This window comes from Pavona decussata, unplaced genomic scaffold, assembly GCF_977016875.1.
Source record: "Pavona decussata unplaced genomic scaffold, jaPavDecu1.1 SCAFFOLD_153, whole genome shotgun sequence".
Taxonomy (NCBI): domain Eukaryota; kingdom Metazoa; phylum Cnidaria; class Anthozoa; order Scleractinia; family Agariciidae; genus Pavona; species Pavona decussata.
The window spans coordinates 250,374-274,836 of NW_028145565.1; the positions used below are offsets into that span (position 1 = coordinate 250,374).

Below are 24,463 nucleotides of genomic sequence, written 5' to 3' on the forward strand. Positions count from 1 at the left end.
GCGTTCTCACCCTCGAACCCAATCCCCTGCGTTAAAGCTGGAATCAAAATGGCGGCAGCACCGGTGTTAAGAATTTGTCGAAGATGTATTTGTTCTCAGTCCAGGAAAACGCGTGTTGGGCGACCTAAACCTCATATAGACAGAATAATTCGTGTAGATCATGCAGGAGAGCTTGGTGCCGACCGTATTTACGCAGGACAAATGGCAGTTCTTGGAAGGACAAGTGTTGGACCAACCATTCAGGTACCGTCACCATGCAGAAAACTGAGCTTGTCGCATAGATAGATAGATAGATAGATAAATAGTTTATTAATCAAAAACCTTGCAGCCACAGGCTGAATTACGTCAGATTTACAATTAAAGATATAAAATTGAATCACAATACTAAGCTAAAAAACAATAAATCGCGTGTCCCCCCTAGATCTGGAGTATAAAAGGACAAAATATGTAAATTATTAGGAGAACAATAAGCTTATTACGTAATTGCTTTATGGACATAGCAATAGATAAACTATTGCGAGTACGGATGGTGTGGAGGCGCTGTACCTTAGAATAAGTGTGTTCTGTCTATACTAGTTCATAAGCATCGATATACAGTTTGTAGCTTAGTTAAGTAGCTGAATTTCGGTAGAAATGCATGCAGTGATCACTTTGCCGGCAGTATCTTTAACTTTAACTTGAATAATTGCATCTTAGCTTTCACTAATAAATTATTACTTGCAATGGAGGGGAGCCACGCTTACACTACTGTGCTAGTTGGGACTTTGAAAGCAGCTATCATGTCTGCTTGTACAGCTGCCGCAGGAAGAGTGTTCCACATTGGCACAGCTCTTACAAAAAAATGCTTGTAAGTGTTCGCAGACCTGCCTATCTGCCTATACTTGCGCGTGTCCCCCTAGATCTGGAGTAACCCATGCCAGCTCTTGAGGGAAGGACATGTTCACCAGGCCCATTTCTATCTTGTAGAACATCTCTAAGTCTCTTAGGTCACGTCGGGTCCTTAGGAGGGCCAGGGGCCATTCTAAGGAGTCTATCATTGCTGATACACTGCTTGTGTGCAGTTGTAGTTGCTACAGACAAAGCAGGCCGCCCGCCATTGTACAGACTCTATGGCAGAAATTCATGGTTGTTTTCATGTAAGGCGATCAGCCTGTTGTGGCATATTCTAGCACAGGATGAACCAGAGTCAGATAGGCACGTTCTTTGACCTCACGACTGCAACCCGATCAGTTCCTCTGGAGGATACCAAGAACCATGTTGGCTGTCTTCTCAACCTCTTCGCACTGCCTGGACCAGTTCCGGGTGCACGTGATGAACAGATACTTTTGATATTGGACCCCCTCGAGAGTAACATCACAGATAGAATATTGGTAGTACAAGGGATACCCCTTGAGGGACACTGACATCGCCATACACTTCTTGGGTGAGAAATGCTTTTGCCATGTTGCTGTCCATGCCTCAAGGGGATTGAGGTTCTGCTATAAGGCCGCACAGATCTTGTGGGGAGGTGTTGTTACGAAACAGGATGCAATCGTCAGTGAACATTTTGATGCCCGAGGCTACGTTAACTGGTAAGTCATTAATGAATAGCAAGAATAGTATTGACCCAAGTACGGTCCACTGGGGGACTCGGTACAGGACTGACCACCAACATGATAATGAGCCATTCACAACAACGCGTTGCTTCCGATCAGTCAGAAAGCTATGGAGCCAGATGTGAAGTTTTTTGCGTATGGCGGGTGGATGATGTCAAAATTAGTACTACCAAATTGAATGGCGTTTTACCAAAATGAATGGATCACGTCTAAATTGAATGGCTACCCAAACTGAATGGTTTATCGTAAATTGAATGGCATATTACCAAAGTGAATGGCAATTTACCAAAATGAATGGATTACTTTCAAATTGAATGACGCACTGGATGGCAAGTTACAAAATGAATGGATCACAGTCAAATTGAATGGCTTACCAAATTGAATGGCTTACCAAACTGAATGGCTCCCACTGCGAATGGAATTCTGGACTACTCTCAAAGAGCCTGGGATCTAGGTTTTCGCGTGCTTCAAGAAACATGGCAGCTAGAACTCCTGATTCGGGCGGAGGAGAAGCAGACGAAAGAGACGATCATGGCGGTGGAGATCCACAACAAATACTAAGGAGCTGTGCTGAAAGTTTACTTATGGCAGTAGCTCGAATACAAGAAGGTGAAAGACATCGGACACAGACATCAGTTGCTCGTTCTTCGAAATTGGAAAGAAGGTACCGTAACAAAGACATTTAATAACACCTAAGAACATTTTGTTTATTCAATTTTTCTATGACACTATTTACAAAAGAGAACTCTGCAATAACCCAATATTTCTTTTTTAATTAATAATATGAATATCAATCAATGCAGTGTTGTATGGAACATTTCTACCTCCTTGATTGTTTAACACTCCGTTCACTGTATGGAGCTTCTTTTGCAATTTCAGCTTTATGATTTTCACTTTAATCTTGGTGAGGGTAGCAAAGGGTTTATACCTGATGCATGATAAGGGATAAAATTACTGGTGGAGAAAGGCTTGTGAAAATAGCTAAACGAAAAATTTAATATGTGAATTTTTGACTAAATCTGTTATTTAGGATACAAGTGACACATGAAATTCTTTTAAAGTTTGTACCTTAATGGGGATCAAGATCCCCTTCCCTTCCCTTGGCTACCATCCTCAGTGATGCAACCATCATTAACAGTGTCTCTTTTTGGTCCACAGAAGAAGGAAGCCATGAATTAAGTAAACTGCTACATTTCATGACAGGCCTGTCACATATACCTCCACTTGGATTAAAGCAACCAATTCAGCTCGAATTCAGTGCTCACTCCACATCCTTTTTTTGCGGAAACCTGCACCTATGTTTTGAGAGTGCCAAATGGTCATGAATCTTTCGATAGCTTCATGGAAAAAGTTAAGGAAGCATGTGACAACAGTTTAGGTTTTGCTTGCTCTTAAGGCGATTTAAGTCAACAATGAATATATTTGTTGCTACTGAAATGTTTGTTACTGTTGGTATTTGCATTCTTTCTGTACTTGGCATTCCATTTTCTTTAAGACATAATTTCTTATTGAAAATTTAAAAATTTACACAATGTATCTGTGGATTTAAAAGATTTACAGACTTGAAGTTTTAAATGTTGTTTTGGATTTAAAGTTTATTACTGGAGAAATGCATGAGGTGTTTTGGTCATACTATCTGCCTTGTTAGACGACAGGCAAGTGAGACAAATCAAAATTTCTGAACTGCATGTGAACATCTCACACACTATGCCATTCAATTTACGATAAACCATTCAGTTTGGTAAAATGCCATTCAATTTGGTAGTACTAATTTTGACATCATCCACCCGCCATATTTGCGAAACCTGCAATGGTGAGCTTTCAACAATAGGGGCTCATGGGGCACTGAGTCAAACGCCTTGGTGAAGCCTAAAAAGATGATGTCGGCTTGGCCATGAACGTTCAGTGTTTTCACCCACTCATGTACAGCAGATATCAGCTGAGTCTCACAAGAGAGCCCATGTAGGAGTTAAGTTTAAGGAGGCTTTAAACAGAGTGGGCAGAGAGGCGAGAGCCATTTGACAACACACAACGTGCTCCGTAACTTTGGATATAAGCGATGTTAGCAAGACAGGCCGGTAATTCGCAGGGTCAGACCAAGTCCCCTTCTGAAAATTGCAGACAAGTTTGCATCCTTCACTGGAGTTGTACGACTGAAACAGGAATGCAAATACAGGAGCAAGTTCAGTGGCGGCCTCATGGAGAATTTGAGCTGGAATTAAATCTGGGCTGCACGCCTTGTCTGGTCTGATGGCTTCAATTTGTTTTTTTATACCCGACATGAAGAAACAGATATCTGGTATGTCACTGAATGGTGAGCCAAGCATCCACAGGAGACTCTAAAGTCTCTCTTTCATAAACACACTTTGGTATTGTTTGCATAGAGCTTCCACCTTGGCTTTGTCAGAAGTGCAAACTTTGTTGTCCCAGAACAGGGCTGGAATTCCAATGGATTCACACCGGATTTCAAATATGACCATGCCTTCTTGCCTCCCCTGTATGTGGAGCCTTGAGAAGGGTCTAATGCGATACAACACTTGACTTCGTTGAGATATTTATTATGGGCACCATGCAAGTGCTTGGTGGTCTGATTAGGAAGGCGCTTGTAGGTGTCAAAATGGTGGGGCTTTCTGGTGCGCCTGACTTTCTTGGAAGCCCTGTTCATCATCCATTTTATAGTGGGACTAACCCAAGGGAGATGACGCTTCATGGTTTCGACATTTTGGCCTGTAATATATGTTTGCTGCAATGGTTGACCAGTTCCCAGCAACTGTACTTAGCTCTGGGTTGGAATCAAGATAGGCTGAATCGAAGTCAGAGAGACTGGACCTGAGATGTCACCTTTGTGGAATTGGTAGATCTTGTGGGGCCATTAAGGTGTGTATTTAGGGAACACGTCGACCTCGAATAAAACCGCATTGTGATCACTCATGCCTGCAGTCATGTGACATGCTTGGATGGTGCTAGGTTGTGAGGAGAAGGCGAGGTTGAGAGTCCTGTCAAGTTGCGTCTGCCACTTGACATGCTGTGTAAGACTGAACTTGTCTACGGTATCCAATAGGGCGTGGTCTCAAACATGGTTGGAAAACTCAGGATGGAGGCCTAATGTAGACCAGTCCACGTGCCTGCAGTTGAAATCGCTATCAAGAATCAGCTTGGGAGACTGAGACTGGTTATACAGCTTGCTGAGGTAGTCATCTAGAAGCTCGAGGGCGCTCACATCAGTTGGCGACAGATTGTAGAAGCAGGAGATGTAGAGTTTCTTAGTTCTAGAAAACTGTATAGAGGCTGTAACGATTTTGCAATCTTGGACATCAAGATGAGGCTCTTCAAAAGCAGTAATGCTTTTGTTGATTGCATTAAGGTTACCGTGTACCTTCAGGGGTGGTTTCAGTTAAACAGATATAGCGCCTCTCAGTTACATCACAGATACCCAAAACCCTATATCAAATTAAAGCTTATAGAACTGGGTATTCAAATATTTCATTGCTTTTCCAAGAAAATAAATTACCAGGTTTTCTGTAAAATCGGAACTTGAAGGTCCAGGTCATTGTTCAAGAGTTACAACTCAATGCGATTTTTATATTTTGGAAGTTTGTTTTTTTTTTCCAGGTCAGGATCCCAAAAGCTTAAAAAATGTGTCGGGGTTTTCCTTAATTGGATTTCGTTCAAAAGTTACAAAACATTTTCAAAACTGCGAGAAAACCATGCGGAGTGAACGCACGGAAATGGCTTTCAAGGAAAGAATTTTTAGAATTATCGAATTCCCCGACACGCTTTTGTTGGTTATATATTTTTCTACCATCTGGCCAAATTTTACTGAAATCGGCCAAATTGCTCTTGAGTTGTAACTCTTGAAAGTGTCCCCTGCAAGCGAAAATTAAAATATGAAAAAACAGCACTTGAAAAAAAATTCTCGCTACACAAACAAGTACCGCCCCCTAATGCCTTTATGGAAAATTAGCCAATCATTTTGCAAGCTACTTTTTCTTCTGGTCACCTCCTGTGAAAATTTTCTCGCAGTTTTGCACGTACTCGCGTTCCAGAGTAATCAACTCCGTCACTATTTTGTTGGATATGTATCTGCCATGTTTGTTGCACACGCACGTCGATTTTGTAATCTGCAATGATTATGGGAAAAACAAAATGGGGACTGAAGCCGACGTCATCAAGCAAAGCTGTTGAGCCGAAGCAAAAGCAGCTGAGGAGGGTAAAATTATCAGCGCTATGGAATTATCGGGGAACCACCGTAACCGCATGTATTGTCTCAGTCAAAACAAAAATTCTTGCTGCTCTTCAGGCGAAAAGCCGGCGAATAAATCTATTTGCGCAAAATATTGTTGAGAATAGCGAAGTTTCGAAATTTCTTATCGAAAGTTCGGGTGAAAATTCGCTCTTGTACGAACGTCCCAAATTGTTAATGCTGCAAATAGGAAACAAGTATCCATTTGACGCTTGAAAGGAAACGTTTAAACGGAACCATTTAAAAGAGCTGACTCCGTTTAAGGCTTTGAAAATTACCGTAATACAGTAAGTCCTTGTGAAAACGCTACAAGCAAAAGCGGCGGCTTTCCCTTTACTAGTTATCTTATAATGACGGGCGACGTGAGAAAAGATCAAGACATAGGACATGATTCTTAGCGTTATTTTTCAATTGCTTTTTTGTTTTGTTTCTGCTTGCCGAGACTTGTAAGTTTTACGCACCTGAACACAAGTGATCTGATAACGTTTAGCTGCAAATAAAGAAAGGAAGCTCATGAAGCGTGATTCACAGACTCGCGAATTGCGTCTCCAAATATTCGCTTAGCTGGAAGATTTAAAGACCTTTACCTACTTTAAAGTGTAGCTTAAAGCTTTCGTCTTATTTCATGTCAGTGTCGTACTCAAACAAACGCAAGTTCTTCCAAGAAATACAGGATATTCGAAGCGCGAGAACGTGAGGGATTCAAGACTGTAGAAAGACTGTTTGCGCAAATATCGCAACGGGTGGTTACACCGGCAGCAATATGCTGTCAATCAAAGTAAAATTTAACTTTTGGTGGAAATCGCTTACGTCCCAATTTCTCGGCAAATACTCACACTTTTTCGAAAATTCTTTTTTTGTTTGTAAGAACTTACTGGGAAGTTTATTTTTGTCTAAAGAAATGAAAATCCAAAAATTTTCTCTCTGAAGGTACACGGTAACTTTAAAGACACCACCACCTGAGCACAATCTGTCCTTTCTAAACACTTTGTATCTGTCCGAGAACACAGAGTATGTTGGAATTGTTGAATCAATCTTTGACTCGCACCCCAACAAGACATCAGGCTGGAATAAGTCGAGCAGGGCAAGAAATTCAGCTTGTTTGTTGGCGCTTTTGATGCTGTTACAACAATTTAAAAACCAACCTTTAGTTTTCGCCAGCGCTGACATGTGGCACGATTAGTCCTAGTGGTGAGACTTGATGCGTGTAGTTGCAGTCCCAAGGGATTTGGGTCATCAGTTAGATTAAGCGAGTAACATGATCCTAGGCTCTCAAAGCCATTACCATTCCCAAAGTCCAATAAATAATTTATCAGATAATTATTATCCAACAAAAATGTGGTAAAGAAATTCAGGAAGGTGCATCTTTTACAGACCCAGACAAGGCCAGAATGGTTTGCAAAGTTCTCTAATGACTGTGCTGGCATTGCCATACAATTGACATGAAATCATGTCAAACACTCCTCACATTCGATGCCCTTCTGGTTTGCCCTGACTGCTTTACAACATAGGCCACATGGCTCTTTAGGTTGGTCAGGATTAGAGCAGGAGGCAATGTGGCTAAGCCAAGATGGTGGCTGTCCTGCGATGCATATCAATGAAACCCCACCAGGTTTAGACTTCCTGATGCCTTATTATGTAATAGCTCTGGTAGGCTGAGCATGAAGCTATATACATGTAAGCTGGAATTAATTTCCAGAGAGATGGTGGTGGGGTGGGAGGTTCAATGGATATCTTCTGGAGAAAAAACATCACAGTAAAATTCTGAAATAAAATTCCCAGGCCTTTCCTGGCAGGAATGTTTGCATCTGAGGTTTTGGAGGAGGCCTACATCAATATTCAGTACTTTATGAAATCTTATTTTGGCTATGATTGAAATGTTTTTGCTAGCATATTGGGTATTTAAAATAATCATAATTTTACTTATATTTGATAGCATATGTGGGATCAAGAAAAGGAACATCTCCAAAAGTTTGAGCAGATTATAGCTGAGAGACGAGTTCGACCCACACTCCTTGTGCCACTGTGGAATATAGCAGGATATGTTTTAGGTACAGATGATGAACACTGTGATCTTTACAGGGGCTATGTTAGAGTGCAAAAGGTAGCTAGTAGCTATTTTTCAGCCTGTGGGTTGATGTATGCATTACAAAAGTAGTAAATATCAATAATAATCTACATTACATGATCTACAATTTTCTTTTTGTATTGAGACTGTGCCATTATTTTAATTTTTCTCAGTCACTAAAATTATTAAATTTTCAGAATTTCAAATGATATGACATGTAGTACATGCATGTAAAAACAACAGACGTAGCTATGGACTGGTTAAAGGGCAAGAGCTGCAAAATTAAATCTCTGACACCAAAATTGATGCGAATTTTGCATTGTAAAACTCCCATAGACAATATTTTCATGCTGTATATGTAGGTCCCCAAGTCAGTTAGAGAAAGTCTGTTGCCAAAGGCCACAAATCTCACAAGTGCAACGCCCAGGTGTAAAATGCTGAGTTGCTATAGCCAAAATATTACGACCCATGTCAGTTCCTTGCCTGAAGGACTGTTGATTGATTTCTGTTGATCAATATTAACTTTGGGTGGTCACATGATGCTCCTCCCCACAAGCATGACATCAGCAGCTCTTCAGCTTAAGCACTGCATGATGATCTGAAGCATAGCTGCATAGAAAACTGCATTGAGCTTGGAATGTTACTATTCAACATTTGGTGGAACTTGTGTTTATGTAGGTGCTGGGACAGCATTACTGGGAAAGGAAGCTGCAATGGCTTGTACTGTTGCTGTGGAAGAAGTAATTAGTGAACATTATGACAAGTGAGCATTGTCATTATCCATTTACTCTGCCTTTCAATATGATGCAAACTCAGAACTTCAAAGGTTCCCTGTTTGGTAATTATTACAGTCTCCAAAATAATTACTGGTACTTCTGCTCAAAAGACTGAATCACAGTGGTTGAACATATGGTTACCTTTTGACCTCATGGACTAAAACTTCTTAGCATTTTCAAATTTCTCCTACAATAATTAACAACTGAGACAAATTAAATGGAGTTTGCATAATAATAATATTGCTGTACCATGAAGCAGCTAGGAGTATTTATTTACTACTGTTGCACCCCACCCCCTACCTCTGCCCCTCCAACCGATATCGTTTTCCACATATTCAATGCTATTTCACCACGTTCATCTTTTGGTAACATAAAACAATTATTTAGTGGGATATATATATTGAATCTCATAGCACTTTCAACAGATAAACAGACATTTTTTTTTAATCTCATCACCAAAATGTTTGATCAGGAGATGACATTGTAAGAAGAAATACAATGCTGGTAACTATTAGGAACAAAAACATTTATTATTTATTTTTTATTTTAGTCAGCTGAGAGAACTACTATCAGAGGGGGTAACAGAAGAAAATAAGGAGTTATTAGATGTAAGTAAACATTAATGGCCTTTAAACAAAGTCTCCTAGCATGGTCAGAAAAGGAACAAGTAAAATTGCTGGGGGAAGTAACTGATTATTGCATTATGTATTTTATAATAAATATTGAAAGGCACTAAGAAGCAGTTACTAAGTTGAGGGAGGAGCTGGAAATGGGATTAAAAGGTACAACAAGGGGAAAGTTCAGACCCTCCCCCCCACCACCCCTACCATTATATTGGTGATGAATCAAATGAAGTACAGTCAACTGGGGCACGACAAAGTGGTCGCTTACAGGAAAGATCAACGAATTAAGCCTAATACTGGCTTGATTAATTAATTACATAAAAATATTATGTTAGCAGCTAAAATTAGGCATATGGAAACTAATTTATTTGATTTTTTCACATCTATTCATTCTTCTGATGAAACTTTGTATAACAATTTGGAACAGATTACTGTAACAATTCCTGTTTACCTACAGATCTAATTATAGCCATCTTCTCTGTCTGAAAACTGTTAGCAGCAACCTGGGATAGCGTCATTAAAAATTGAACTTTTGTCACTAACGATCTTGTATGATTATGTTGGGTGGTTGCTTACCAGAAACAGAAAACAAAAGAATATGACTGTGTAATTTCTTGCCTAAAAAGTGGTCGCGGTCCCCTAAGAAATTTGAGTGGTGCTCGCTTACAAGAGACCTCTTGAAACAGTATTTAACTGAGAAACAAAACGGTTGTTTACGAAGTGGTCGCTTACGGGAGGTGGTCACTTCAAGAAGTGGTCGCTATGAGAGAGTTGACTGTATACCAAAATCAGCAAACTCACACTTGAGGCCTTCTTGGCCCATACAGCTGTATGCTTGTTAGTTAATTTTCTATTAATAACAAATCCACTGACCTGTAGCAGAAGTTCATACACTTCAATCTCTTTCTGGATGGGATGCTTGTCCATTGCAGCAGTTTTACTCTAGTACCCATTTACACAGACATCTGTATGTGTTGTGTATGTTAATCTCCTTTTTGTCATAAACTGCACAAAATACTTTTCTCACACACTGCTGGGAGCCATGTCAAGCCGACCACCACAAGCCTCACCTTTACTCACACAATAACAATAACAGCTTCACAAAATATACAAGTATACATGGAAGGTTAAAGCATGAACTCGCTATAAATCAAAATGAAATCTAAACTCGTTCAGACGTGAATTGAACAACTGAAAAACTCTAGGGTGGGTGGGTGGGTGGGAAGGTCGAGCAATGGCAGTCAACAAAAAACAATTGCCCGCCTTACACGTCACATGACCGAAACCCATCCCCAGGCCCCAGCGGTGTGTGAGAAACACATTTCCCCTTATTTTGTTCCACTCAGCCAGTGGAAAATCACCCTTGTATCAGCAGGCACCCTCCTTTTCAAAGAAGCCTGCATTTCTCAGACCCTCCTGAGATGCACAGAAAGTATGCACAATAGCAAAAGGAGTCACCATCCTCAAAGTGAATAATTAATTCAAAGTTACTCGGAATTTGTAGTTTATCTTTAAGTTTTTTGTGATTTTACTCAAAGATCTGTGGCCTTTTCTTACAAATGTTAGACTATACAAAAATTCCGTGACGAGGAGCTAGAGCATCTTCATATAGGAGAAGAGCATGACGCTGAGAAGGTAATATGCAATAGTGATGCTTTTAAGCTGACAGTGTTTAGATCTTATACCAAATCAGCTGCCATGATCTCAAGAATCAATCACAAGTTGTGAACATTTTGTTATCCCAAGTTGCGGTGTAAAGGGTTTCAGGGCAGCAAAGTTGGGCTAACTTAAGTTTTAACAAATTCTGCACATAGACATGGGGAACTCATCCAGCCTATCTGCCATGATTTTTGATAATTATTTTGAGAGTGCCTGGCACCTCACTTTAGATAGGAGTGCATCTTAAGACTGTAAAATTGACTTGATCTCATGGGTTGCATTTAATGAGATTATTTTAGGACAGCAACAGAAGGCCTTTTTTACATTTAATGATTGTATAGCCTAATTGTTTTCTTTTATTGAATTCTAGGCACCAATGTATGAAGCCTTGTCAACAGCTATCCAGACAGGTTGTAAAGCAGCAATATGGTTATCCGAGAGGATATAGAATCTTGCAACATGTTCTTCTGAGGTCCTTTGCATCAGGGCTGTTAAATGACAGTTAACTGCTCTTGCCTTCCTTTGATGTTGCTACCTGTGAGTTCTTGAAACACAAGAGATTTCAGAACTCACAAATTTTAATGGTCAAAAGTCAGTTGCAAGTCGTTTCAGCTTGGTGTCTAAGTTCCATGTGGTAACCAGGTGTAAATTATACTGTAAGCTTTCACAATTTTATGACACAATACGACTCCTGGACAACCAGTGCACAATTTCTGCCAGAACCACCCAAAATATCATTTACAAAACCCAAGTTTCTTGGACTATCCAGAGAAGGACAGAATGCACGTGCAGTAATAAAAAGGGGCATTATCTTTAAAAGCTATATATAAATTTCTTCTTTTGGAGCATGTCTTTGAATAAGTGCCTGTATTTGAACACATGACAAAACATGCAACAGAATTGGATGTTTTTATCGTTAATATTTGACACAAATTAATGTTTATTTAACAGTTTTTGACCACTGATTAACTCCCTCAGTTGTTGCCATTAATTATTAAAAACCAATACTGCCTTACATAATTGTCGTTGTGAGAGAAGGAATGAGGAAATAGAAAACTCAGTTCATGAATTTAAGTATCGATGGTATAAAAACATACCGGTAATTAATCAAATTTGCCAAAAATGATATTGAAAGAGGGGCAATGTTTTGCTTCACTCAATGTGGTGAAATACTCCCCACCCACCTCCCTACTAACTCGCATTGCTACATACTTGTCAGAGGGATTTATGATCATCTAGTCAATTATTTACAAATTTGAGGCTGGAGAAACATCTTACAGTGAAGCTCCCTAAATAGAGCCTACATGAAAGATGCCTGAATAATTTAACATATGACCAGGTTGTACAGTGTATTTTTGTTTTGTTTGGAAACAAAATGAATGGGCTTTTGGCTTTTGTTCTGGGCCAAAAATGTGCGACTTCAACGAGCTAGCCATAACAACAGGCTTGTTGTAACTTGTAACTTGACCAAAGTTTGTTCTTAGGGCAACTTGCATTATTATGTAACAGAAACCAAAAAACTTAGTTCTGGGTCTCTTGAGATTACTCTGACTTCTGACTGGAATGATGCATTATGAGCTTTCTAAGTCTACAGGAAACCCAAGGTCCATAACAACATCAAGTCTTTTAATTTCTTGTAAAATGCAAACAAATCTCTCCAAGCTGCATTCAGGATCTCTTTGTTCCCATACAGAAAGAACATGATCCATTGGTGAGAATTTAAGGCATCTGTGTGCCTTGTCTTCAATGGACTTTATTTCATCCGCAGGAAAAAAACCAAGCTGTCCTGCAACATCTCGCCAGTTGTAACGTGAATGATAGGTTTCATCCAGTTTTTCACAAACTTTTTTCCGTAATGTGTAGTCAGGGATAATGAGGTTGCAAGTCCATCTTTCTCCCCAATGATGACCTCCAACTTGTTCACAGTGACTGCAAGGTTGCTGTAAACATAACAAAAGGATAAAATGTATAGTACTGTAAGATGTGTTTTCAAAGGTTTTTGCTGAACATGTTAAAGTGAGCTGTGTTGTTCTAGGATTGGCTGGAGATTAGAACATGGTCAAATCTCCAGCCAATTCTAGAGCAACACAATTAAATATAGGCAAGTTCTTTTCTTTAGGTTTCATATTTAAAGTACTGCATTATGTGACCTACACATGCTGCACTTAAAAAAGGGTAAGCTATGCACAAGCCACAGGTAACCCGCATGGTGAAGCTTAACATGGTTTAGAAGTGTGCAATGAATTAGCAACTAGGAGCATTGCCACTACCCCTAGCGGGGTTTCTAGTCCATTGAAGGATTAATCCCAACAGTATGTAGCCACTACCCATTAATATGCCAAGAGCGAAGACAGACAAAAAAAATAATAATAATGTCCATAATATTCGCTTTCCTTATTACTTGACTATTTTCACAAGGCCAAAAAGTTAAAAAGATTAAAAACCAAACCAAAAAGGAAGTGAAGCATAACTTTTATCTCTAATCTGAACAATTTCGCAGGTTACAAACACATTTTCATCGTCCTCTGGCAAACAAACAAATCGACAGTCTTTTCAACCTTAAAGACAAAAACGTTCACAGACCACATGTGGTCTACAAAGGGGACTGTTCTTGCAGTGTTGATTACATCGGGGAAACCAGGAGAAATGTGGAGGTGCAAATTGATGAACATCCAAACTCCTCTAATGACCTTTAACCTGCCCATCACCTACGCGAGAGTCCAACCCATTCTTTTAGTTAGTGAATACTTTGTACGGCCCAATCTTTTCATAAGCGCAGAATTATTGAAGGCTTAAACAATGGAGCCCCAGTCTGAACAAACAAGTTCATTCTTACGTAGCGAAACTGTTCCCATCGGGAATCACCTGAAACATATAAAATGTGCATGTAGCAGACAGTCTTTTTACCCTGAAGATGACTCTATCAGTCGAAAACGTTTGGTTTTTAAATATCTTTTTTAACTTTTTAGCGGTGTAAAATAGTATTGTAATAATAATAATAAGATAAATTTAGAAATACAGTTGACTATAAAAATAAGCGAAAAAACGGAACGACGTTTCGGTGTCATCCTGGCACCATTATCAAGTAAAGAATGCAACAGAAAAGATAATTTATACATAAAGTAAAGGTGTGGAATAGAATAAATTAAATTAAGACTAAAAGTAACTTTCTGGTGTTCATTCAGAGAGGTGTTATAAAATGAGAGTTATGTCCGTTAGAGAAATAGTTTGGCAAGAATGGCGTCTGACTGGGTGTTTAGACTTGGTTTCTTGACGAAACCAGATCTGACATCCAACACACTAACCACTATGTCCCTACACCTCTAAAACGAAATACATCCAATAATATCACCCATCTTTTACCGATAACTTACCTTCAACTCAAACTCTTCTGAGATGCCAAGATTGAATTTCTTGTTTATTGGACATTTTAAATCCAAAGGGAAATTTTTGGGTTCCACATGGACATTACCCACAAACTGGTCAGCTTTACTGCCCAAGTGTTCCAAATGGAACTCAATCACAAACCAAAAACCATGCAAGAGATTTTGAATGATGGTATAGTCAACCTCCTGTTGATAGAAATGTAGGAAATACATTAATTTTGCAAATCAGTCAAAACCTGCCTATCACCAGCTGTTGTTTCTTTATGAACATTATTGAAAAGTTTGTTGTTGTTGTTTCTCACAAAAGCCTTGTTGCAGAAACCAACAGTCAGTGGGCTGCAGTGGGTTATATGCTTCAGAGTGGAGTGAAAGGGCAAAAGATGGGTTGCATTTAATGACACCCAGTAATTTAGACATTTTCTGTTGCTGAGTATTTGGCCAAGCTAACTATCAGGCAAGGTTGTTTCACGCCTTGCCAACACCCTCAGGTTAAACATAACTCTAATCTGAAATATTTTGACTGTACACACCACAGTCAGCAAATTAGTACATGTGACTACATACAAAACTTGTTTAACTCACTTGGTAATCTTCACTGGTCAGTTTAAATTGCTGGCAATGATGTTTCAGTGAGATGACAATGTCCGAGGAGATGCTGAATGGGAAAGTCTGTAACAAGTGATACTTGCTGGCAATTTCTCGATCCTTCACAGTCTATTAAAAATGACCAGAATATCAGGTAAAATTAATGTATTGAAGTCTCCCACTCTCCATTGATCCTTTCCTTCTAATCATATCAAACTTTTAACTTCAAGATTCCATACTTCACAAGACATAAAATTTTACACAGTTTGTTAATTGCCTTGATTTCCTACCATGTTATAAAAGTGAAGTCTTGCATTGCCCATTGATCAGAGATTTTTAAAGGAATGACTAAAATGTACTAAAAGCATGTTCTATGGCCATGGAAAGAACTTAAATTTTCATCAATAAAAGTATTCAGTCTATTAATTCGAAAAGAGGGGTTACAAGACAAGTTTACACTTCCTATCAGCTTAATTAGCTTGAAACATCCACAGCAGTCCTAAACTACAAATTCTTCTTTATAACAGTAACCACATTTGTAATGTTTAGTGAGCACCCTGATTCAGAAGTCAAGAATGCAATATGCTGTGCTTTAAATCACAATAGATGGCATGCTAGTCTACCACAGGATTTACTGCCAAACTGTTGGGTAGCAAAACACTTTGAGCTGTGAACCAACTATTCTTCACTGAGGAAGAGAAAAAACTAAACATGAAGTAATATATCAAACACGAGAAAGCCTGTTTCATCAGATATCCAAACACTGAGAAGTAGGTTGAAAAAAGCAGCACAGCCGAGTTTTTTTTAAACGACTTTGAGGTGTTTGGATGTCTGATGAAACACACTTTCGAGTGTTTGATATGGCTTCTCAAATGATCAATAATTTTTGGAAAAATTCAAGGCTAAAGTTGGCAAAATTTTATGGTAATTAAGATCACATATCCAAACCACGGTCACGGTAGTGATTTTCTTTGTTTTCTCTTGATGAATTATTAATGAGTTTGAGAAGTGAAAAGGAAGCAACACAACAACACAATACTGAGTCTAGATCTGACCACTGACTCTTCAATCTTCTGGTTATAAGTCAAATCATGAGTCCAACAGGAACCATCAAATTACCTTAAAGGTAGCATCATCTTGATCATGTCTCATTACCACAATCCGCAGGTACCACACTCGTCCAGCAACTGCCCTCGATGCAAAAACTGCAATCTGAACTTGAATGTCCTCCTGAATAATAATGTAAATTATCAATACTTACAGCCATTGTTGCGATTGGTCAAAGACATACCTACGACATTTTCAAACACAAATACTTTACGTGATCTAATTACTCGGGCCGTAAGGTGGACTGAGTTAAGGTTTCAGTAGCATTATCAAATTCTTTTTTCTTTTTGTGGTCCCAATGGACCGAGATGAGACTTCGGACACCGAGTTATTGTTCTCAGTCTCGTTTTTTGTACTCGGCTGGTACGAGTTACATTTTCTGTCGTGTTATCAAATTCTTTAAATTCTCGGTCGCGTTCTTTGTTTTCGGGCCGTGAGGAGTGTTTACAATATGCGAGCCAGACGTGCAAGGCATGAACAACCCCAACATAAACTGCTAACCGTTAAGCTAACCGGGGAGCTATTTAAGCTAACCTAAGTGCTATTTAGGCTAACTGGAGTGCTCTTTAGGCTAACCGGAGTGTTTTTTAGGCTAACCTGAGTGCCTCAAGGTTAGCTTTGTTTAACTGAAAATTTGGCAACTAAATCAGTCTGTGACCTCGCTGGCCAAGATAGATAAAGATGTCTCACGTTTATTATTGAAAAACAATCAATGTAGAAACGGTTTCTGTCTTCAAATGGAAGGTTCCCCTTAATTTCATTTAAAAATATAAACAGCGAAACATTGAAAAACGTACAAGGATATAAACGCACGCGTGATGCGTAGCGTTACTCTAGATCCCGGGAGGGGAAGGGGTACTCGACAGATGCTTGGGTAGGGAGGTGCGGCCCGGGCGTTCAAACCCTGACCCTGTTTAAGACACAAGTCTCCGATTTCCTTATCCCATTTAAGACAATTCAAAATTTGCAGGCCTTTTCTAAGACATTTAACCCAAAATCACACCCTGTTTAAGACTAGAATGAAATAAGAATACACTAGTTTCTTACTGTATTTTAATGCTTGGCAATCACAATCTGTTTAAGCCGTTAGGTCATGAAGGGATACCCTGTTTAAGACAGAAAGTGACGAAATAGATACCCCGTTCAAGACTAAACACCCTGAAAACCATACCCTATCGGGCCGCACGTCCCCGTTGAGGTCACATAAGGGAGTACCCCCCGGGTCTAGATCATACTGAAAATTAGGATCCGTCATTGACCCGGCGTCACATACATATTAGGACCGTACAAATGGTTTCTGTCTCTAAACAAAAGGTGAAAACGTAAGGATTAAAGCCCAGGGATTATAAAAAGCATTCGTATGACAAATGTCGTTTTCCCCTGTATTACATTCTGACGGCAAGAAATGCAGTTCCATCTGGTGGTTACTTATTGCCTCACTATATCTCTGTATCTATCTATCTATTTGGTAGCCTGCGAGCAAGCTCTCTTGGGGGTGGGGGGCGGGAGGGGGAAAGAGGATTGGCGATGCTGGAGGTTATCACTGTTAAAAGATTGTAGGCTTTACGCACCACACAGTCAAATATGGCCCGAGTATAAGCTGGAAACAGCTTCTTGTTAATGAATATTAATACAGCTAAGTTAAAGTTCTCTTCAATGTTTTTGTCAGGTAGTGAAAAAGACTTGAAACTAATGTTTTTAATCTTATCTTTATAAATAAAGTAATAAGTATCAACAATTTTTTTAAGGTAAAACTGTTTTCTCTCTTGACCTATTCAAGTAAAGTTAGGAATAGATGAAAACATTACAGGAAGAACAACAACCCAATGCAAAAATAAATAAATAAAAAACTTATAGAGTGCCTACACTTTCTTCTTACCGTAGGGGCCATTACAGCACATTTCTTCTTGGGTGGACGGGGTGGTGGTGGAGGGCCTGTCTTAGGCAGCCTTGGTGGTTGTTTCAGTGAACGTTTTTTACCGCTTGATACCCTCTCTGGTATTCTTGGTGGCGGCTGACGGGGAAGCAGAATAGGAGGAGGAAGTGATGGCACGGGCTCCACTTCTTCTGTAGGCACAGTATTATTCCCAAATACATTTTCATAAATGCCTTTCATGCTTCTACTCATGAAGACATGATTAACATAACTCACTGCCTCCTTAGGGGCTTTTTTGAGATCTGGAAGATTCATATAAAGGTAACAGCTTGGTCTTGAGCCTGCTGGTAAGTTCACATAATGTATTTTATCATTACTGCAGTTCTGTTGTTCTTCAGATGTCATAGCTGATTTCTCATCATGTCCATCCTTATTCTCCATAAGAATGCAATCTTCATGTCTTGTTAAACAATCACTATTAGATGGCTCTAAGTCTTCCACCACATCATTGTTGGTTGTAGACAGAGGGTCTACACATATTGGTTGAACAAGCTCTGTAATTGTCTTTCTTACAATTGATGAGTCACTTTTGTAGCGCTGCCTTTTTTTGGAATACAAACCTGGCTGCTCCACAATCTGGAAGCTGCGTGTTCTTGGAATAATTGTGGTAAATTCCCCAGGATTGCATTTACCAGCAACTGTTTCGTAAGAGACTGACTGGTTCTTGGCAGAGTGAAACTTCTCTTTTGTATTCTCAATAACTTCTGTGTTTGCTCCTAAATTGGGTTTTAACTGTCGCAGAGGAATAGGTGGAGGAAGTGGTTCACAATCATCTTCAGCTTGTTTGCTACCACTCTTGATTTCATTTTCATGATCACATGTGTTTCCAGCTTGCAATTCCACTAGCCTTTGAAAGTTCACCTCATTATCATGGCAGGGCGTATGCCTTTCTGAATTTCTTACCAAACATGGGTCAGAGAAATGTTGGACATCTAGTGGAGGTGAGTTAACGTCACCATATTCCTCTTTACAGGCACTCTCATTGGACGAATAAGGTATATGGCTTAGTGATGACAAGTGTCTTTGACTAAACACAGAAGTGTCCTTTGTTAAAGGCAATGAGTCTGCTTTGGAAACCAAATTAACAATATTTGATTCCTGCAGCAACAATTGACAGCTTTTGCTTTTTCTTCTCGTGGATGATACAATGTTGAAATTCCTGTCACACTGTGTTACCCCTGCTGCTGATAAGAAGCCATCACAGAACTGTTGCCTTGCTGGAGAAAGGAACTGAAGTCGCTCGGTTAACTTTAATTTGATGTCACTTCCTTGTTCAGTCCTTAAATTTAGTGTTCCACTTCTCATGGTCAAGGTAACACCATTTTGTGTTGTCAATACTCGTGTGATAGAATTTATGGGGCATTCTCTAAGTAACTTGAAGTCATACCCTTGGTTTGCTGACAAACATATCTTGTCGTGAAAGACATGAAGTTGAGTTTTGCCAGAGTGTTCTCGTCCTTCAATATCCACATCATATGAAACAACTGCAAGGTACAAATGGTAAAAAATAATCTAATTATAATGTGGCCAGTGGTGTTGAATATGAAGGTTGTCAAATTCAAAAGTATGCCTTTTTACTGGTTGCCAGTCTTATTTCTTAAAGTCAAGTGGACATGCCATCCTTCAAAGGAAGTGGAAGATAAACCAACTGAAGAACAAAAGGAGCACATACTCAGGACTGCAATTCATTTGTCTTCTCCCATTGAACTATGTAATTCTGTGTGATTGTTGAGATTGTGAGCATTGGTCGAACACTTTTATAGGTTCAACACTTTACCAATCAATCAGACAGGGTGTATACCATAACACACACCATCTTAGTTTCTAATATTAAGAGTGAGTTGGGGTTATAGGGTTTGGGTCAACCAACTATGTTCAGCAAATTAGTTCACTCTGACACATGTAACACAGTGTAGGAGCCTTAATTGACTTGCAGAATGATAACCTTCTCTTTTGCTTACTGACAATTTGAAATTCTCAAGCCATTAGAAAAAATATCACAAATATTACAAATTACATTATTTTTTTATATATTGTTACAAGGGTATCAAGCTGATTGCTTTCATGTTAAATTTGCAAGAAAAACTTGCCAGATGATTAATAATGAGGCTCGGCCATTGAGCAGTGAAGATTCAGTCTTAAAAGAACACTTAATTTTCAAAGAAACTTACCATCACAACATCTTGAGAGCAAACCTTTAAGGTTACTGACCACTTGCAGGTCTTTAGATGTAAAGAACTGCGCTCTTGTCTGAGAGCTCTGATTCAGAGGTACAAGTGCAACAACATTGTTATGATTGTCAAGGGTGTCCATGTGAATGACGGCATGGGTGTTGGGAACTAACTCCACAGTCTCAGGTTTTTTTGACCTCCAAAATTTGGGTTTCTTTTGAGCTTGTTGAACCTCAACTACATCTGACATAAATAAAGAAGAAAAGACAAATTTTAACATAACAATTTGCAGCAACTCACTCAACATTTTTCATTTGACATATGACCATGCCCATGAAATTCTTTCTGTATGCCACCTTAAAGTCTTTGCAATGACCAAAAGGTCTTTTCGAATTGAGGGTCTCTCTGTTTTTCACCTTGGGCCCTTTTCAAGATGTCTTGTGGAATGAAATAACTATTGATTTCTTTATACAGCAACAGTCAAGTATTCAGGAAACTCAAACTTATCATAGCATATGCCTGCATGGCCTGTGATGAATGTGGATCAATGCAACTTTATCTTTTTCACTGACTGAAAATACATCTATCATTTTATAATCACCCGCCTCAAAACAAAACATCATATTTCTTTCAATGTGCATATGCAGGTTTGACTCGTGTTGGTAAAACTCAGATTTTTCTTTTTCCAAGTGTGCTTGTGTCACTCTCGTCTCTTTCTTCCTCCTTCAGAAATACCCAATGACTGAACCTTCCATGCAAAATGTAATTAAAGTGGCTTGTTTTTGTTTCCATTTTGTAACCTTAGAGCCACTAGCTTGCTGACTTCCCTTCTCCTGGGCCTTTTGTGTTAGAAGATGTTTTGCACTTTTTCTTAATCATTAAAATAGTAAATAATTCAATATGATGCAATGATTATTATATTAGACCGTATATGATTATCATGAGCAGGATAACCCTTGTAGCAGTCTCGCACAGTTTGTTTAGACTGTAAACTGGAGGTTATTATACACCTGCCAACTCTCACGCATTATGCGTGAGTCTCACGCCTGGGGACTAGAGACATCGATCTCACGCATCAAGGACAATATCTCACGCCTGACTCACAAATCCGGACGAGTTGTTCTAAAAAAAACTTCATTTCATTTCAGATTTGTTATGTATTATTCCTTTGCTCCTTATAACAATTGCAAAAGCTTTGAATTCAAATGTCTACAATCCGCTTGAATCGTAAGTATTCAAAGGTCGTCGCAATATCGTCGGACATTTTCGGCAACGTTCGGAAGTCTTCGGAAAGCTTCGGAAATGGCTCGGACGTTTTCGGAAATCCCGGTCATGACAAGACAACAATCTCATGTGTTTGACTCGGAAAAAGTTGGCAGGTATATTATTATCATGTGATAGAAACCATCTAAGCAACTGTCAAAGTCAATATTGAAAACAGCAGAAAGCAGAAAGCAGAACCCTATGGTGCAAATCTGTTCTGGGAAAAATGTTTATTCAAGGGGCAAATGTCTCTGTTTTTACATTGTGCTTTATGTGATCTGCCACCTACACCTTGCTGAAAAGGCTATTAAAAGTTACTGCACCTCCGTGCACCATATCACAGTACTATGTTGCTTTATTCCTGTATTTGGTTATGCAGATAGAGTTAACGATGATGCTGTAACAATGATGTTACCTGTCTCTAATTTGTTTTAAACAGCACACAGCCTTTCATAACAGCATATACAAGTATGATTTATAGTGATATTTGAGCAATACACTCCTTGATATTTCACAAACTAAAAATCAATAAATTGAAGTTCACCATTGATAATAGACCAATTATACTGATGTATTGAAATATGCACTTAGCTAAGAAGCTTATGGGGAAATAAAACAACAGACAATAAATAATTATTAAAGTTCAGAGATTAATAATTAATTTCTCTTAGCCTCGTAGCCTGCCAAAGAAGACTGATCAGATGTTGGGAATCTGACAGAAAATGAAAGATAACATGTAAATTTATAAAACGTGTTGAAAATACGTTATTTTCCTACGACTAGAAACCTAGTGCACCTGCAAAACAATGACAATAACCAAAGCAGTCTTTGGAAGGAGTTTGACAAATAATTCCGTGTCATACGGTATTTAGCATCAATGATGCATGCGCGCGGCACCGGCGACCTGATCAATAGATACACGTCTTCCCATGGTACATATGAGCTGTTTAAAGCAGGGGAAATAAAACACACTCCATTTACACGGCTTTGAATCGCTAATCAAGGCGAGTTTGTATTTGATTATTGCTGAAAACGTATTTGATGACTAGACAAAAAATTGTACGCAATACAACAACATTCAAGGACGCAACACTCACATTTTCGGTTGCGCTCATTCCTCTTGACTGTAACATTTCTGTGTTCCCACTGTTTCCAAAAGAAAAGAACAGTAAAGTCATCCATTTGAATCATTCATAAACTCGCAGCTTGAAAATATACAAGGCAACCGGAAATTATTTCAATAAGGTAGCATAGTATGGCCGGAGTTGATCTGCTGAAGACACTGAAATGCCAACTCCGTTACTTCATCGACCAGTATTCTTATAAAGACAAGACAAATTTAGTCCGCCTGACAAAGCCGCCTCAAAGAACTCCTGAGTTTGAAAACGACTTGACAGGTGACAACCGATCGATGTCAAACAGTTTGTCTGCTACCTTACCTTGTGTTTGCTCTTCCCAAGATAAAGAACTTGCTCATAAACAGAATGCTCGTTTGCAGTGGACATGCTGCGAACTAAAGCCAGTTCTTTCACCCAACCAGCCACTGAGCCGCAAATAAAACAGCACCTCAAAATAGACGGTCTTGAACTATTTATCGAAGCAAAAAGAGGAAGTCGAAGGCCTTTGACGTCATCGTGACGTCTGGTGACGTAGCGAGGGTGGGGGAGGGGAGTCCCCGTGAGTAATGAACTTGACTCCTCGTTTCTGAAGAAAACTTCGACCAAGATGGATCACCAACTTTCAAATATACTTCAGAACCATTTTTGGCCTTACATTCTTATCTACTTTCGCGAAGACCATGAATACAAGAAACGGAATTAGTAGAATTAGGATCGGTCCAAAAAAATTTCAATTTAAAAGAAGGACGGGACATGGAATGCGAAGGAGAAACACGTGGAATAGGTGTGTCAAACCGGGTTTCCCCTTCTGTGCTAAACGGGATCAAGTACCCTTGAAAAACCAGCTAAGTACCATATACATGAAATTCAATTGTAACACAAGCTTAATCATTTTAACAAATTTCTGTTAAACACCGGAATTCAAGATCAATTCCTTTCGCAAGCTCTCTTCGTGCGTGATTAGCGTAACTAACTTTGGCCCAGTTCATACGTTGCGCTACAGTCGAATTTAATTCAAGGTCCCACAAGCAATTAAATTCCACGATAGCGCGACGTCTAAAACGAATTAAACTCGTCTGAATTAAATTCGACTGTAGCGCGACGTATAAACTAGGCCTTAGTAATTTGAAAATTTAAAAATCACATATCGCATATGAGCAAAGGCTCGTTCGCGCGTGTTCCAGACTCCAACAATGTGCCTATTCTGCTGCAAGCTATCAGTTATTTGGGGCAGACAAATTACTGTGAGGATGTAAGAAAACACATTCACAACTGATCACAGACCAGTTCCTGTCTCTTTTTTGGCGATATTTGCGGAAGTATTGAGCACTACACAAATAAACACATCACACGGGTGGGTGATTCCAGTTAACTCTCGATCTGCTGCTAGCAGGGTAGAACCCGGTAGAACGGAACTAGACAATACATAAATAAAAAGGCTGCAACTCTATTCTTCTTCCTCAGGTTTCCATCCCTGTTCCACTAGAAACCTGCTGTCATCTTCATCAAATGCGGAATTCGTAACGGCAGTGTAATCAAAAACTCCGAATCAATCCAGAGTGTTTTCAGCACATTGTGCAGTAATTAAAATAACTTGCAAATTCGGTAATAACGGTTCAAAAAAGGCGTCACAGATAGAGAAATAGCGACAAGTGCGTAAAAATCTAATAAAGTTCAATAGAGCAAACGAAAATGTTAAGATGAAAAAGTAAAAAGCTCAAAAGTGCCATCCTCTGAGTGAAAATGAAACAATAACTATTAAAAACATAACACAAACAATAAAGACGAGATGGCACGCGTACAACTATTAAAAAGCTGGACTTGTAAAAAAGATGTTTAAGTGCAAAGTCTACTGTGATTTTCATTGCAATGTTTCATGCGCTTCATACCGCTAGTGTAAAACAACTGCGATTTGTGTGCGTTTTGAGCGCAA

The 24,463-nt window shown here is 39.2% G+C and overlaps 2 protein-coding genes across 2 annotated transcripts; one reads left to right on the plus strand and one right to left on the minus strand.

The window, feature by feature from the left end:
- LOC146466120 (NADPH-dependent 3-demethoxyubiquinone 3-hydroxylase, mitochondrial-like) lies at positions 1-11,869 on the plus strand. Its single transcript, XM_085127706.1, has 6 exons — positions 1-243; positions 7,775-7,889; positions 8,585-8,669; positions 9,233-9,290; positions 10,872-10,940; positions 11,335-11,869. The coding sequence occupies exons 1-6, from the start codon at positions 49-51 to the stop codon at positions 11,410-11,412; spliced, it is 600 nt and encodes a 199-aa protein (XP_084983832.1). The 5' UTR covers positions 1-48; the 3' UTR covers positions 11,413-11,869.
- Positions 11,855-23,482, minus strand: LOC146466121 (uncharacterized). The gene is made up of 8 exons (XM_085127701.1): positions 22,852-23,482; positions 22,510-22,558; positions 20,150-20,392; positions 17,922-19,462; positions 16,055-16,165; positions 14,933-15,064; positions 14,339-14,536; positions 11,855-12,904 (listed from the first exon to the last, which is right to left on the minus strand). Exons 1-8 carry the CDS (start codon positions 22,915-22,917, stop codon positions 12,536-12,538), a joined length of 2,709 nt encoding a protein of 902 aa, XP_084983827.1. The 5' UTR covers positions 22,918-23,482; the 3' UTR covers positions 11,855-12,535.
- Between the last annotated feature and the right edge of the window lie 981 nt (positions 23,483-24,463).

Excerpts from the sequence above, each read along its gene's own strand:
- LOC146466120 (XM_085127706.1), top strand. The coding sequence starts at position 49 with ATGGCGGCAGCACCGGTGTTAAGAATTTGTCGAAGATGTATTTGTTCT. Across the intron at positions 8,670-9,232 it reads ATTAGTGAACATTATGACAA|TCAGCTGAGAGAACTACTAT; the intron begins GTGAGCATTGTC and ends TTTTTATTTTAG. Across the intron at positions 9,291-10,871 it reads AAAATAAGGAGTTATTAGAT|ACTATACAAAAATTCCGTGA; the intron begins GTAAGTAAACAT and ends TACAAATGTTAG.
- LOC146466121 (XM_085127701.1), bottom strand. The coding sequence starts at position 22,917 with ATGTCCACTGCAAACGAGCATTCTGTTTATGAGCAAGTTCTTTATCTT. Across the intron at positions 14,537-14,932 it reads TGACCAGTGAAGATTACCAA|GAGGTTGACTATACCATCAT; the intron begins GTGAGTTAAACA and ends TTCTATCAACAG. Across the intron at positions 12,905-14,338 it reads CAGAAGAGTTTGAGTTGAAG|CAACCTTGCAGTCACTGTGA; the intron begins GTAAGTTATCGG and ends TTATGTTTACAG.